This window comes from Helianthus annuus, chromosome 5 (genome assembly GCF_002127325.2).
Source record: "Helianthus annuus cultivar XRQ/B chromosome 5, HanXRQr2.0-SUNRISE, whole genome shotgun sequence".
NCBI classification, from domain to species: Eukaryota; Viridiplantae; Streptophyta; class Magnoliopsida; order Asterales; family Asteraceae; genus Helianthus; species Helianthus annuus.
The window spans coordinates 62,225,323-62,242,782 of record NC_035437.2 but is presented as its reverse complement, the minus strand read 5'-3'; the positions used below and the strand labels follow the sequence as shown (position 1 = coordinate 62,242,782).

The 17,460-nt window shown below is 42.9% G+C and overlaps 1 protein-coding gene across 1 annotated transcript; it reads left to right on the top strand.

Moving 5' to 3' along the window:
* The first annotated feature begins 16,175 nt into the window (after positions 1-16,175).
* Positions 16,176-16,849, top strand: LOC110942970. The gene is made up of 2 exons (XM_022184732.1): positions 16,176-16,432; positions 16,549-16,849. The coding sequence occupies exons 1-2, from the start codon at positions 16,176-16,178 to the stop codon at positions 16,847-16,849; spliced, it is 558 nt and encodes a 185-aa protein (XP_022040424.1).
* Positions 16,850-17,460: the final 611 nt, after the last annotated feature.

Genomic DNA, 17,460 nt, shown 5'->3' with positions numbered 1-17,460 from the left:
TCTAGGAATAAGTTACAGTGACTGGATGTGCCTAAAACATACACCGAGCACAAAACACAGCACTTTAATCAAAGATTCAGCTTTTAGCTAACTAATAAAGTGCCAAAACATGAGGAAAATATTCCTGACACTTTGTAGAATAAGTTGTGTCACTAAAAATATTATTAACGACACTTAAAAGCTTATTTAAGCACTTTAACGGATTACTATCCAACCGAACAACCGGACTATACCCGGGACATAAAAATATTGACAGTAACATTATTGGTCTTTTTCTGAGCCAGTTAGGGTCCCTGAATACCCTAACACCCGCTATAGAGCACATCACGCCACTAACCGAGTTAATCACTAAACTAACTTGGTTTAACCTAACTATATACTTAACCTCTAGTTGGAATCAAACTAGCTCACCCCCCCCCATGGCCGAGTTCGGTCCCCATGTAACAAGTCTTGTACCATTTTGATTAAAATATTATGTGATGTCTCAAATCAAGAGAACATAAAACCCAATGGACTACACTTTCACTTTGTCTATAAGTAACCTAGGTTTGCACATGAGATTAGTCATTCCATCATCACAACCAAACTCTCTCTTTCCCTCTCTACATAGCTACGGCCGAACACCCCTTGCACACCACCACCACCTTTCGATTTTGATCATCACATTTCAATCATCTACAAGTGTTACGGGTCACATACAAGGAGCCTTGGATCAAACGGAAGACAAAGGACCTCTCTACTTTGCTTTTATCCACCTTTTCTTCGCATAGATTCTTCCCTAGCCTCGAGCTAGAGGTATAATACTTAAAACTCATACTCGAACTAATCTAAGGTGGTTAATATGTATTGTAACGGTTAAAAGTCGGAAACTTGCGTTTTGAAACATAAAAGTCTACTAAAACATGAATATTGATGGTTAAAAGCACATAAGTGGGGTAAAAGTTGTAGTATTTGATTTGTGTAGTTATCTAGGCCCGATCTATGTTGTGGTAGCTCGGATCACCATTTAAACCGGTTTGGTTAAGATCATGGATCTTGACATAAGCTTGATTTGAATGGTACAAGGGTTAAAAGGTGAAACTCTACCACACGAGAAACATGAACTTGTGTAAAAGTATTTTTACTTGTAAAATAGTGTTTAAAACTAGCGGATATACGTATCTGCAAGTGGTATTTTCAAAGGACCAAGTGTCGAGAGAATCATGTTTTCTAAAAGTCGGATAGTACACTAACAAGTATGATTTTTACAAACCACAAGTGTAAAAACACTTGTGAAATGGAAAGTTTCGACAAAATAACAATCTTTGTGAAAGATGATGGGAAGTTGTAAAAATGGATTTATTATAAAAACGAGGTTTTTACGAGATTAAGCTACTCTATATAAAGATCCACAAAATATAACGGGATCTACACCATAGTTTCGGGGAAAACTACAAGTTCATGTGATTATGCAATTTACATACTTGTCGACTAGTTTGATGTGTCGGAAATTGTTTGATTGAATAAAGAAGTTGCTGAAATGATTTTGTAAAAGAAAATGATACGCTTGAAAGCGTGGCCACCTCCAGTTACAGAGGAAACTCTGGCGAAATTTTTCTAAAACCTAACACTTAGAATTATTTACAAGTGTTAGAATTATTTTTGACATGTTTTCAAAATATATTTCGCCACGACTTTATTTACAAATATTCGGAGGTGGGATTTTCACAAAACTAAACGTGATAAATATATATTTGGTAAATATATTTTCACCACACTGTTTATGATTATTTTGTGAAAATACATCAATATTATTTTTAGAGTAAAAATAATATTTACGAACGTTAACAGATCCAAAATAATACAAACGCTTTCACGATAAACATATAACTTACAACGGTAATTATTATTACCACACGATTACTAAAACGTAACTTACGCATTATACGAAAATATTCATGAACGCGTATTTTGTCAACGTATTATTTTTGGAAGTATTATGTGAAGTGAAAATATAATATTTTTGGGAAAAATATTTATATTTTGGAATTGGAAATGAATATATTAAGTGAGACTTAATGGTGTAATTCGAACGCACATGTATTAAATCCCCCATCCTTGGGAAGGAGATTAACTACCAAGTACATGCAAAATGTAAACACGAAATAGTTGTCTAACTATTTCCCAAAAACTTAAACTTTAAAGCTAAGTCACGGCCGGCCGTCTAATAGAATTAGCACATGTAGGTCGTTGCACAGCTGCCCGATTTGGAGTACTTGGTAGAGACGCACCGACTGTGAGTTCATGTCCCCCTTTTCTCTTAATTGTTTTCAGTTTTCTAAACTGCGGGGGTGAAATACATGTTACTATGATTACGAGTACTTTTACATGGTATGGTTAGCGTAAGGAGGGTTACTACTTAGATCATGTGAGTGGGTAGGCGTGAACTGGAGGCCATTAATCCTCATTGTAGGACCGAGGGACGTAAGCGGTAGATCTATCTGGGTGTAGCGAGCCCAACCCCAGGTCCAGCATAACGGGCCTCGGGGTGACTTTGTGCCCCGACGCAAAATCGCAAGGGTTGTGTCTTCCTACTTACACTTCACACATATCAATGGACTTGCAAACCATTGGTGATCTCTTTTTCCTTATTTGCTACATACCAGGGTTTTGATAAATACAAAGGTTTATTTACTCACTTTCTCATGAACTCGCTCAACATTATTGTTGATTTTTCAACTTACATGTATTTCAGAAATTAAAAGATCTGGCACAGTATGGCACGTTTTCCCGCTGCACTAGTTTCCAAGGTCATCCGGGGTTTAGGGAATGTGACTCTTTCCTGGACAAGTCACAGTCCTTAAACTGTGTTTATGTTTTGTTTGTTTGTTGAACAATGTTATGGTTATTAGGGTGTTTTCCCCGTTAAGACAATGGTACTGTATTTGGTTTTAAAACTTAATGGATGATTCTTGCATGTTTTTAACTCATATAGCTTTGTTATGATTAAGCTATGGTATTAAGAAGTCACACCAAATTAACCACGCTTCCGCAAAGCCACGGTGTGACAGCTTGGTATCAGAGCTCTGATCATAGCGAACTAGGATTCTTTCTCGAGTCTAGACTATGATCACTAGGGCTCTCACGAAAACATTTTTACTGCATACCACTTAAGTCCAGATCCAAAACCATTTTATAAACAAATGTTGAGCGCATTTTATTTATTATTTTTAGGCTCAGTCTAGAAGGCTGAGGCTCGGTCTGGGAGGCCGAGGCTCGATCTAATAGATTGAGGTAGTTGTCTAGCGGGACTAGGGAGTCAGTCTGGGAGGCTGGGAGAATTGGCTAGTGGGACTAGGGAGTCAGTCTGGGAGGCTGGGAGAATTGGCTAGTGGGACTAGGAAGAGCAGTCTGGGAGGCTGGGAGAATTGGCTAGTGGGACTAGGAAGAGCAGTCTGGGAGGCTGGGAGGCTAGTGGGACTAGGAGGATTATGTGATTTTTACTTGGTAACTTATGTGATTACCTGATAGTATGACTGACTATTTGTGCATATGTGTGATTATGTTACAGACTCATGGACTCGCCCGGTACTGGCTACTCGGACACCACCGGACCTATACCTGTAGTATCTGACGACCTCGTATCCTCAGAGCACGAGGTGCACACTTCTGACTACACCAGCACGGACGATGACGATTTCCAGCCCTTCGCACTACCCGATGGTGCTGATGAGCCGGCAGATGGCCCTCCTGCTGAGTCCCTACCTCTAGTAGTGATTCCGGCTCCTATACCTTTAGCCGTTTATCCAGCATATGACTTACTTCTTGACGCCGAGGCTGACGGCAATATTGACCTGTTTGAGGATGAGCCTATCGAGGATGAGATCCCGGACGCAGCCCTACTTCCTGCTGGCGATCTTCTGATGATCGCTGATGCTCCTGCCGAGGACTCACCCGCACATTCACCGGTCCCAGACTCCTTTGAGTCTGTGGCATCCGCACCATCTCACGAGGTGAGCGCACAGCACTTTGCACACGACTCGGATCCTGACCAGGCATCCTCTGCTGCACCTATTCCAAGCTTTGCGTTTGACCATGATGACATAGAGGATTCTGATCCCATCTTTCCTCCGGGATTCGACCCGGATCATGATATTGAGTTTATCCCGATGGACGAGCCCATGGAGGATCCCGCTGATCTAGTTGATCCTATTGATCCCGAGCTCGATTTCGAGATGGCTTTTGATGACCATGAGCCTGCCTTGGCTCCTGAGCAGGCAGCTGCTCTAGACCCTATGCCTGAGCATGACCCCGTACATGCCGGCATCCCTGTTGAGCCTGTTCTAGCTGACCCACCTGTTGGTGATCTTCCTGTGGATGTTCCATTGTTAGAGGGTGATCAGGTCTTTGCTGCCGATCATGTTGATCCACCTTTTGTTGCTGACATACCGGTTGACCATCCTGTTGATCACATTGCACCAGTTGATCCTTTTGTTGCTCCCCCACTTGATCCAGTTCCACTTGAGCCTGAGCATGCACTGTTTGCAGACCACATGGATCCACCGGATGAGCATGCACAGCACGGTTGGATACCTGCTGATGAGGATGTTCCACCTTTGCCCCCTCAGATCCCTGTCACACGACATGTTGATTTTTCTTTTCAGGTTCCTCAGTTTGTACCTCCAGCGAGGCCTGGAGAGGGTTCTTCAGCCCATCCTTTTGGGCACGTACCGATGTCTATCCCCTTCATGCCCCAGATGTCATCTGTTCCACCCTCTGCTTCACCATTTCATGTGGCACCGTTTGACCCCACCAGTGAGCCTTTGCTCTGGTCCTCACCACCCGTCATGCCACCGACTGATCCATACCATCCGTTCCATGTGGGACACACTATTGAGGACGTCTTGATGTCCTTCGTTTTTCAGCACGAGTCACACACGCAGCGTATCCAGGAGCTTGAGAGAGCTCAGCTGCCACCATGTTCGTGCCATGGTCAGACACACTCTCCTCTGCAGCCATTTCGATCATTACCCCCAGATTATGCTGCCCGCCTCTTTACACTGGAGCAGCAGGTTGCTTCTATCATTCGTACTCAGCGAGCTATGGAGGAGGACTGGCTCCAGTTACGTCGCTTGATTTACACTCACTTTCCCCCTCCTCCACCGCCATCTGTATAGAGCTCATCAGTACTGTTAGGGTAGACGTTGGTGAGAGGACCGCGATTGCTTTTGACTACACAACATTTTTGGAGACTACATGATGATTCTGACTTTTGTTGACATATATTTGATGTATTGACACTGACTTGATATAGCTTTTGGATAGGGGTGATGTAGCCCCTAGTTGATTGATGATTGTATGACACAATGATGTACTGATACACTTACGTTGTGGTCTCGATATATATGGCAATCGCAGTATTCTCATCACATTTGATTCGCTTGATTGCTTATACTTTTTTTTAACATGGGATGTTGTGTGTATAATATTTGTGACATGGGATGTTGTGTGATTAGTATTTGTGAAATATTGATAACATGAGATGTTATGTGCTATTACTATTACTATATACGTACGCTTCACTATGGCCTGACCGACGTAAACACATCTTTAGAAGTTGCCGCCAAGACGTCAACAACAGCAAATGCCTACGACTCAGGAAGAACTACAGCAAGTCATTGCTGCTGCCATTGCTCAATATGCTGCCTCTCAAGGAGGAATGAGTGGAAGCAACACTGGCAACAACAACAATCCACCTCATGGTAACCCTAAGTCATTAAGACATACCATGACCTAAATGGATTCCTTAGCAAGAATGCTAATGCCAATCATATGTTATAATGTATGTGTAGGGTGCACCTACAAACAGTTCTTGGACTGCAAGCCCGTAAACTTTGATGGCACAGGAGGTGCTGTCGCTTTTGTCCGCTGGGCTGAGAAAACAGAATCCGTTCTTCGCATGAGCAAATGCGCACCGGATCAGCAAGTCACCTATATCTCTGGGCTATTTTTGGATGGAGCCCTATCCTGGTGGAACTTGTAAGTACAGACACTTGGCGAAGCTGCTGCCTACGCGCTGACCTGGACCGAATTGAAGGAACTCATGCGCAAGAAGTACTGTTCCCGCGCTGAAATCCATAGATTGGAGACCGAGTTCTGGCATCTAAAAATGGAAGGCCCAAAGATAGCAGAGTATGTTCAGAGATTCCACGATTTGTCGCATGTGGTACCTTACATGGTCACTCCCGAGTTCAAGAGAATTGAACGCTTCATTTGGGGATTAGCTCCTCAAATCATAAGCATGGTGACCTCCTCCAAACCTGCAACTATCACTGAAGCCATTGATTTGAGCGTGGCTCTCACCGAGGAGGCTATTCGTTTGAACAAGTTTGATGAAGCGGAGCCCAAGAAGAAAGAGACTCATGTGGAGTCATCAGGGGGAAACAAGCGGAAGTTTTCAAACTTCAAGCAGGGCACCGGGGTGGTGGTTAAGAAAGGAGAATCAAGTATGCCGGCTCAGGATACAGCTGGTGGTAGGAGGAAAGGTAAGGGATATATGGGTGCACATCCCAAGTGTAACTCTTGCCAACGCCATCACTCTGGTCGATGCGGGCCAAAAGTTTGTGAGTCATGTGGGAAGACTGGTCATTCGAAGGATTCTTGTTGGGCTAGTCCTGGCCGGGGAGGCCAAGGAGGATTTGGGAATAGAAATAATCGTGGTGGTATTGGGAATCGCCCACAAGGAAACAATGGAGGTGATGGGAATCGGGTCAACAATGCAAACCAAGCGGGCACTATGAATCGTAATCAGAGGAACAATCAAGCTGGAAACGGTGGTGGAAATGGGCAGAGGCCTGGATGTTTCAACTGTGGTGACCTTGGGCATTACAAGAGGAATTGCCCGGAACTAAACCAAGCCCGCAGAAGAGTTTTCAACATAGAAGCGAGGGAAGCGCGCCAGGATCCCAATGCTGTCACTGGTACGTTCCCTGTCGCTATGCATCCGTTTTATTTGATACTGGCGCCGATTATAGCTTCGTGTCGTTAGAATTTAAGAACATGCTTGGTTTAGCCGCTAGTAAATTAAATATTCCATACTCGATCGAATTGGCGAATGGGAAGTTAGTAGAAGCTAACGAAGTAATTCGAGGCTGCGCAATCGAATTGGGAGAGCGTGAGTTCGCTCTAGACCTACTACCAGTCCAGTTGGGAAGCTTCGACGTGGTAGTAGGAATGGATTGGTTATCGAGTAACAAGGCCGAGATAGTTTGTCATGAGAAGGTCGTTCGTATCCCAACCGATGATGGTGAGACCATTGTTGTTCACGGAGAGAAGCGTGAGACGCCGTTGAGGATTATTAGCTGCCTGAAAGCAAGAAAGTGTTTGCAGAAAGGATGTGTTGCTTTGCTGGCACACATTGTGGATAAGAAAGCTGAAGAACCGAAGACCGAAGACATCCCTGTCGTGAGGGAGTACCCAGAAGTCTTCCCAGAAGATTTGCCTGGCTTGCCGCCTCAAAGGCAAGTAGAGTTTCGCATTGACTTAGTTCCAGGCGCCGCGCCTGTGGCTAAGGCACCTTACAGACTTGCTCCGTCTGAGATGCAAGAACTGTCGACACAACTTCAAGAGTTGTTAGACAAGGGATTTATCCGACCAAGCTTCTCGCCTTGGGGAGCTCCAGTCTTGTTTGTCAAGAAAAAGGACGGTAGTTTCCGTATGTGCATTGACTACAGAGAGTTGAACAAGCTGACGATCAAGAATAGATATCCTCTGCCAAGGATTGATGATCTATTCGACCAACTTCAAGGTTCAAGTTTCTATTCGAAGATCGATTTGCGATCTGGTTACCATCAGTTGAGGATACAGGAGGAGAGTATCCCGAAGACAGCCTTCAGAACTCGATATGGACACTACGAGTTTCTCGTTATGCCGTTTGGGTTGACAAACGCACCTGCAGTGTTCATGGATTTGATGAACCGAGTTTGTAAGCCGTACTTGGATAAGTTCGTGATTGTATTCATCGATGATATTTTGATTTATTCAAAGACGAAGGCTGAGCACGAGCAGCATCTTAGAGCCATTCTGGAACTGCTGAAGAAGGAACAGTTGTATGCCAAGTTCTCTAAGTGTGAGTTTTGGCTACGAGAGGTGCAATTCCTTGGGCACGTGGTAAACGGAGATGGAATCCACATGGACCCCAACCAAGATCGAGGCGATCAAGGATTGGGAAGCGCCAAAAACGCCAACCGAGTTTCGGCAATTCTTGGGTTTGGCTGGCTATTATCGAAGGTTCATCGAGAACTTTTCGAAGATCGCTCAACCATTGATGCTCCTCACTCAGAAGGACAAGAAGTTTGATTGGGGAATCAAACAGAAAGAAGCATTTCAGATATTGAAAGATAAGCTTTGCAACGCGCCAATCTTGGCCCTACCAGAGGGTACAAATGATTTTGTGGTATACTGCGACGCATCGCGTCAAGGATTGGGTTGTGTGTTGATGCAACGCCAAAAGGTTATTGCTTACGCATCACGTCAGTTGAAAGTGCATGAGAAGAACTATACCACACATGATTTGGAACTAGGCGCAGTGGTTTTTACTTTAAAGATCTGGAGGCACTACCTTTATGGTACGAAGTGCACAATCTTCACAGATCACAAGAGCCTCCAGCATATATTCAACCAGAAGGAGTTGAATATGAGGCAAAGACGATGGGTAGAGCTGTTGAATGACTACGACTGCGAGATAAAGTATCATCCAGGGAAGGCGAATGTGGTCGCCGATGCCCTAAGTCGAAAAGAGAGGATCAAGCCCATAAGGGTTAGGGCTTTGGAAATGGTTGTTCGAACTGATTTTCCTCTGCGCATTCGTGCCGCGCAGAAAGAAGCTCTCAAGGAGAGAAACCTTGAAGAAGAGTATCTCCGTGGGATGGAGAAGTTATTGGTACCAAACAAGGAAGGAACGTTGTGTTTTGAGAAAAGGATTTGGGTTCCTTTGTTTGGAGGTTTAAGGAAGGTTATTTTCGATGAAGCTTACAAGTCGCGGTACTCTATCCACCCTGGAGCGGATAAGATGTACCAGGATCTTAAAGATTATTATTGGTGGCCTAGGATGAAAGGCGATGTGGGTGTTTATGTGAGCAAATGTTTAACTTGCGCTAAGGTCAAAGCGGAATACCAGAAGCCTTCAGGACTTCTGCAACAACCAGAGATTCCCAAATGGAAGTGGGAACAAATCTCCATGGATTTCGTAACAAAATTGCCAAGAACGCTAAGAGGCCATGACACTATCTGGGTGATAGTGGACCGATTAACAAAGTCAGCACACTTCTTGCCTATCCGAGAAAAGGATAATACAAGCAAATTGGCTGAAATTTACATGAGAGAGATTGTTACACGCCATGGAGTACCTCTCTCGATTATCTCTGATAGAGACGGAAGGTTCGTGTCAAGGATATGGCAATCCTTCCAAGAAGCCTTTGGCTCGAAGTTGAATATGAGCACCGCGTTTCACCCGCAGACCGACGGTCAAAGCGAGCGGACGATTCAGACATTGGAGGACATGCTGAGAGCATGTGTTATGGATTTAGGCGGTAGCTGGGATAAGCATTTGCCCCTGGATAAGCATTTGCCCCTTTGTTGGTCTGACGCCGGTGATAGACAGTTGGTTGGCCCTGATGTAGTCCAGGAAACCACCGACAAGATTGCACAGATACGAGATCGCATCAGTGCGGCTCGTGACCGGCAGAAAGCCTACGCGGATCGAAGCAGGAAACCTCTAGAGTTTGAGGTTGGTGATATGGTTTTGTTGAAGGTATCACCCTGGAAGGGTGTGGCACGCTTTGGGAAACGTGGAAAGTTGAATCCAAGGTATATTGGACCGTTCAAGATTTTGGAAAGAATTGGGACCGTAGCATACAAGTTGGACCTACCTGCCAAACTGAATGGTGTTCACGATACATTTCATGTATCCAATCTGAAGAGAAGTCCAACGCAAGATACCGTTGCCATTCCTACCGACGAAATTCATGTTGATGACACGCTCCACTTCGTTGAAGAACCTGTTGAGGTCACGGATTGGAAAGTAAACAAGACCCGCCGGAGCAGTGTCAAGCTCGTCAAAGTTCGTTGGAATGCCCGCCATGGTCCCGAGTTCACCTGGGAGCGTGAGGACCGAATGAAAGAGAAATACCCCCACTTATTTCCTAAGAACCCTGCTTCTACAAGCAGAACTTAAAATTTCGGGACGAAATTTTTCGAACGGGGGGAGAATGTGACAACCCTCACTAAACCAGGTATCCGTACGATTTAATTAATAATTAATTGTTGCTTAATTACTGTGCTTAACTGAAATTACTGATGAACTGCTACTTGACTGTTGATACTTGTACATATCTGCATCATACTTTGATTTCCGTCACTACATTCTTTACATGCTGTACTCTAGTGACAAACATGATGCACAAAAGCACAGTAGCACCATGAACGGATAACCTATTGAACATGCTGATAAAGCCAGCATCAGGCAGACACTGCCTCTAAGGCCTGAATGAGCCAGAAATATTTTACTACACCCATAGTGAGTGTAGGGATACAAGGGTTGTAGAACTGCGTCTCTAGGAATAAGTTACAGTGACTGGATGTGCCTAAAACATACACCGAGCACAAAACACAGCACTTTAATCAAAGATTCAGCTTTTAGCTAACTAATAAAGTGTCAAAACATGACGAAAATATTCCTGACACTTTGTAGAATAAGTTGTGTCACTAAAAATATTATTAACGACACTTAAAAGCTTATTTAAGCACTTTAACAGATTACTATCCAACCGAACAACCGGACTATACCCGGGACATAAAAATATTGACAGTAACATTATTGGTCTTTTTCTGAGCCAGTTAGGGTCCCTGAATACCCTAACACCCGCTATAGAGCACATCACACCACTAACCGAGTTAATCACTAAACTAACTTGGTTTAACCTAACTATATACTTAACCTCTAGTTGGAATCGAACTAGCTCACCCCCCCCCCCATGGCCGAGTTCGGTCCCCATGTAACAAGTCTTGTACCATTTTGATTAAAATATTATGTGATGTCCCAAATCAAGAGAACATAAAACCCAATGGACTACACTTTCACTTTGTCTATAAGTAACCTAGGTTTGCACATGAGATTAGTCATTCCATCATCACAACCAAACTCTCTCTTTCCCTCTCTACATAGCTACGGCCGGACACCCCTTGCACACCACCACCACCTTTTGATTTTGATCATCACATTTCAATCATCTACAAGTGTTACGGGTCACATACAAGGAGCCTTGGAGCAAACGGAAGACAAAGGACCTCTCTACTTTGCTTTTATCCACCTTTTCTTCGCATAGATTCTTCCCTAGCCTCGAGCTAGAGGTATAACACTTAAAACTCATACTCGAACTAATCTAAGGTGGTTAATATGTATTGTAACGGTTAAAATTCGGAAACTTGCGTTTTGAAACATAAAAGTCCACTAAAACATGAATATTGATGGTTAAAAGCACATAAGTGGTGTAAAAGTTGTAGTATTTGATTTGTGTAGTTATCTAGGCCCGATCTATGTTGTGGTAGCTCGGATCACCATTTAAACTGGTTTGGTTAAGATCATGGATCTTGACATTAGCTTGATTTGAATGGTACAAGGGTTAAAAGGTGAAACTCTACCACACGAGAAACATGAACTTGTGTAAAAGTATTTTTACTTGTAAAATAGTGTTTAAAACTAGCGGATCTACATATCTGCAAGTGGTATTTTCAAAGGACCAAGTGTCGAGAAAATCATGTTTTCTAAAAGTCGGATAGTACACTAACAAGTATGATTTTTACAAACCACAAGTGTATAAACACTTGTGAAATGGAAAGTTTCGAAAAAATAACAATCTTTGTTAAAGATGACGGGAAGTTGTAAAAATGGATTTATTATAAAAACGAGGTTTTTACGAGATTAAGCTACTCTATATAAAGATCCACAAAATATAACGGGATCTACACCATAGTTTCGGGAAAAACTACAAGTTCATGTGATTATGCAATTTACATACTTGTCGACTAGTTTGATGTGTCGGAAATTGTTTGATTGAATAAAGAAGTTGCTGAAATGATTTTGTAAAAGAAAATGATACGCTTGAAAGCGTGGCCACCTCCAGTTACAGAGGTAACTCTGGTGAAATTTTTCTAAAACCTAACACTTAGAATTATTTACAAGTGTTAGAATTATTTTTGACATGTTTTCAAAATATATTTCACCACGACTTTATTTACAAATATTCGGAGGTGGGATTTTCACAAAACTAAACGTGATAAATATATATTTGGTAAATATATTTTCACCACACTGTTTATGATTATTTTGTGAAAATACATAAATATTATTTTTAGAGTAAAAATAATATTTACGAACGTTAACAGATCCAAAATAATACAAACGCTTTCACGATAAACATATAAGTTACAACGGTAATTATTATTACCACACGATTACTAAAACGTAACTTACGCATTATACGAAAATATTCATGAACGCGTATTTTGTCAATGTATTATTTTTGGAAGTATTATGTGAAGTGAAAATATAATAATTTTGGGAAAAATATTTATATTTTGGAATTGGAAATGAATATATTAAGTGAGACTTAATGGTGTAATTCGAACGCACATGTATTAAATCCCCCATCCTTGGGAAGGAGATTAACTACCAAGTACATGAAAAATGTAAACACGAAATAGTTGTCTAACTATTTCCCAAAAACTTAAACTTTAAAGCTAAGGCACGGTCGTCCGTCTAATAGAATTAGCACATGTAGGTCGTTGCACAGCTGCCCGATTTGGAGTACTTGGTAGAGACGCACCGACTGTGAGTTCATGTCCCCCTTTTCTCTTAACTGTTTTCAGTTTTCTAAACTGCGGGGGTGAAATACATGTTACTATGATTACGAGTACTTTTACATGGTATGGTTAGCGTAAGGAGGGTTACTACTTAGATCATGTGAGTGGGTAGGCGTGAACTGGAGGCCATTAATCCTCATTGTAGGACCAAGGGACGTAAGCGGTAGATCTATCTGGGTGTAGCGAGCCCAACCCCAGGTCCAGCATAACGGGCCTCGGGGTGACTTTGTGCCCCGACGCAAAATCGCAAGGGTTGAGTCTTCCTACTTGCACTTCACACATATCAATGGACTTGCAAACCATTGGTGATCTCTTTTTTCTTATTTGCTACATACCAGGGTTTTGATAAATACAAAGGTTTATTTACTCACTTTCTCATGAACTCGCTCAACATTATTGTTGATTTTTCAACTTACATGTATTTCAGGGAATTAAAAGATCTGGCACGGTATGGCATGTTTTCCCGCTGCACTAGTTTCCAAGGTCATCCGGGGTTTAGGGAATGTGACTCTTTCCTGGACAAGTCACAGTCCTTAAACTGTGTTTATGTTTTGTTTGTTTGTTGAATAATGTTATGGTTATTAGGGTGTTTTCCCCGTTAAGACAATGGTACTGTATTTGGTTTTAAAACTTAATGGATGATTCTTGCATGTTTTTAACTCATATAGCTTTGTTATGATTAAGCTATGGTATTAAGAAGTCACACCAAATTAACCACGCTTCCGCAAAGCCAGGGTGTGACATCAATCTCGTGTCTATTAAACCAAATTAAAATCCATAGTTGCCTTAGACTTTCGCATTGTAAGGTAGATTGTCATATTAGGGCACTTTTCAAGAAGTTAGAGGACTGTAAGGAAATCTAACAACCGGTAGTCGTAACAGCCTTGTAGAGTCTCACAAGTTTCTTCTTGAGAAGGGTCGGGAGGTCTTAGCAGGGATTTCTTAGGGTTTAACATCAAAGATCCCGGTTCCATACCACGTTAGTTTCAAACAGAAATCCATTCCAAGTTAAACATGAGTCTAGCCTAGGTAGTCTTCATCACCTCTGAGTAAAGTTTTCGTCCAAGTTCGCGTTTAGTTAATTTAGCTAATTTACTTTAATATTTATTTGCATTCTTTTTAGGATTTTTAATAACCCCCCCCAGCAAATAAACAATTAGTTAAGTTGTGTCAGTCTTAGTCTAGATAGAGTCTTAGCGTAATTTAATTGAGTCGCGTGGGTTCGATATCCGGACTTACTTAGCTTTACTAGAGTCGATCGGTTCACTTGCCGGTTTGTAGTTTAGTCGAGTTTAGATAGTCTAGAGTATTACTTTGAGTCTAGATTTAGGTTAATTTTAGTTGTTTTTATTAAACTACATTTAGCACATCAAGTTTTTGGCGCCGTTGCCGGGGACTCTTTGGCGATTGCGTTAATTACTTTGTTTGGACTTTGTTTAACATATTACGTGCTTTTTGTTCGTTTGTTTGAGTTATAGGAGTCTAATTATAAAAAATCAAAAATAAAAAAAATATTTATTTTTCGTCGAGTCGTTTGTTAGAGTCTTCTTACTTGTTTGTATTCGGTTTTGTAGTTGATGCCCCATACGCGCTCGCAGGGACCTCCACCGAATCCGTTTACGATCAAGTCTTCTTTCTCGTCTTCTTCGTCCAAGGTAAGTTCTTCTAACTCTTCTTCGTCTTCACACTTCGCCCCTTCTGACTCTACTCTCCACTCTATACCACCAGCCTTCGACTTCGCACCGAAGCCGTCACCGCACAATTCCCCACCACCCACCCGTCCTCAGAGTCCGCCACCCGTAGTTCAAATGGCCAATCGCACCATTTACGAGCATGCCACCACCGGTTTCACCGGCGCTACTTCACCTATCACCCTTCCCAGTATTACGAATGATAGGTCCTGGAAGATTCCCTCCTACATCATGATGGCCATCACCAATTCATGCCAATTCCACAGCCGTGATGATGAGGATGCCCCCACCCACATCAATCGCATCACCCGTCTTTGTGGCACCTACTCTATAGAGGTTGTCACTCTAGATGCTAGGTACCTACAGGTCTTCCCATTTTCTCTCGCTGGTTGCGCAGCCGTCTGTTCCAATTCGCAGCCAGCGGGAACTTTCACCACCTGGGCAGGTTTACGAGATGCTTTCTTAGCTAAATATTTCCCACCTGCCAAAGCATCTCGTCTACGCGATCAGATCCATTCATTCCGAATGGAGCCTGATGTGCCGTACCACCTGGCCTGGGAGCTTTTTCAGACTCTGATTTCTCGTTGTTCTCAGCATGGTTTGTCGGATTAGGCACTCGTTGAAAAGTTCTACAATGGTCTCACCCCTGAGATGAAAGCCCGTTTCGATACTTCTGATGGAGGGCAACTCATGGGTAAGAAGACAATTACTGAGTGCAATGATTTTTTTGAGAGTTTTGCCCATTCTGACATGGATTATAGCACTACCAATAGGACTTCCATTCCTGTGATTACCTCCTCGGCAGCTCGAGGGGTAAACCAAGTTGGCTTGGATTCATCGGTAGCTGCTGCTCTAGAGAGAATGGAGAAATCTTTTAGACATGAGTTGAATGAGATTAAGAAGAAAGTTGATAGGTGTGAGGTTTGTAGGGGAGGCCACGACACGTTAGATTGTCCCACACTTACACTTGAGCAGGTTGAGTTTATAGCCGGTCAGTCTAGGGGTCCCACGAATCCGTTCAATATTTCTAATTATAAATCCAACTGGCGCGGTAGTGGCAATAATAGTGGTTTCCGCTCTTCCGGTAATCCTCCTGGTTTTCCATCTGGTCAGTATCAAAGTAGGAGGCCCGATCTATACACGAGTAGTGGTTCAGGTCAGGGTGGTTAGTTTAGTGGTTCAGGTTCAGGGGGTCAGTTTGCTAGTGGGGGGTCAAATCAAGAGGGTCAAGGTAGTGGTAAGGGTTCAGAGGGCAGTCTGAGTAGGATTGAGGAGATGCTTTCTCATTTGATGGTGCGGGATCAAGCTACACAGAAAACATTAACTAAAGTTAGTAATTTTGCTAAAAATCAAGAGCTAGTTAATAAAAATCAACAATCCGCACTCTTAGACCTTCAAAGAACAGAAGGTGGTTTAGCCAAACAGTTACAAGAGCACACACCTGGTTAGTTTTCAAGAAATACCTTCCCGAACCCAGCTAACCATTCAGCTAAAGCTATTACGACCCGCAGCGGAAAGAGTTTAGGGGAAGTCGTTCGGGAGAACGTCTTGGTAGAAGATGAAGAAGTCGATGTGGAGATCGAGATGGAGGCTCCAGGTAAGGTGCACATGAGGCTAGACCCAACAAGTACCGCACACGCCGAGGAGTCTCAAATTGAGAAGAGTGTGGAGAAGCAACCAACGAGGATTCGACTGTCACCTTTAGTTGATCCTTCTCGTATCCCATATCCCGCCCGCCTGAAGCATCAGAAATATGCTAAGGAGCACAGGCAGTTTCTTGAAATGTTTAAGCAGGTGAAGATTAATCTTTCGTTCATAGAGGCCTTGCAGTCGATGCTCAAGTACGCTAAATTTCTTAAGGACCTTCTGAAGCATAAGGAGAGAATCGGTGAGCTATTCCATGATTTTTTGGGGGAGGTAGTAGTAAGGGTACATTTACTATTCCATGATTTTTTAGGGGAGCCGTGACCTCTGCTCATGCTCTAGCTGATTTAGGCGCCAACATCAATCTGATGCCATTTTCATTGTATGATAGGTTAGGTTTAGGAGAGCTTACACCCATGCGTATGTCGTTGTCTTTGGCTGATCGTTCAGTTAAGTATCCTTGTGGGATAGTCGAGAATTTGTTGGTTAAAGTGGATAAATTCGTATTTCCTGTGGATTTCGTCATTCTTGACATGGAGGCCGATGAGAGAGTTCCTATTATTTTGGGCCGTCCATTCCTTAGAACCGCAAAGGCGATCATTTACGTTTTTTAAGGTAAGATTTCTCTTCGTGCGGGTGACGAGATTGTCACATTCGAGATCGACAGAGAGATGAAGCATCCTGGAGGTAGAGATGAAGATAGCGGGCCGTGTCATTCTGTTTACTTTCTAAATTCTTTCATATCTTGTGTCGACACGTGTCTCGAGTACATTAGTGGGGCCAATTTAGTAGGAGAGGGAGTTGTTGAGGAGATTGATGAAGAAGAGGTTGAGGAGGAGCAGTTGGATGAGAGCGATGAGTTGTGGGTTCCAGAGAAGTTGGAACTTAATGAGGTTAGCGATGAGAGTACTCCTGTAGACATTCCACCGCCTTTAGAACTTAAGGTTCTTCCATCACATCTGGAGTACGCATTTCTAGGAGAGAAGCAGAACATGCCTGTCATCATATCTTCGAAGTTGACAGAGGAAGAGAAAGTGAGGTTGATTGAGGTGTTGAGGAAACACCAAGAGGCGATTGCATGGAGGTTGTCTGATATCAAGGGGATTAGCCCCACTCTTTGCATGCATCGTATTCTGCTGGAGGAGGTTTACAAGCTGGTGGTGCAGCCGCAGCGACGTCTCAATCCAAATATGCAGGAGGTAGTTAAGAAGGAAGTTATGAAGTT

Excerpts from the sequence above, each read along its gene's own strand:
- LOC110942970 (XM_022184732.1), top strand. The coding sequence starts at position 16,176 with ATGGAGGCTCCAGGTAAGGTGCACATGAGGCTAGACCCAACAAGTACC. Across the intron at positions 16,433-16,548 it reads GCCTTGCAGTCGATGCTCAA|GGGAGCCGTGACCTCTGCTC; the intron begins GTACGCTAAATT and ends ATGATTTTTTAG.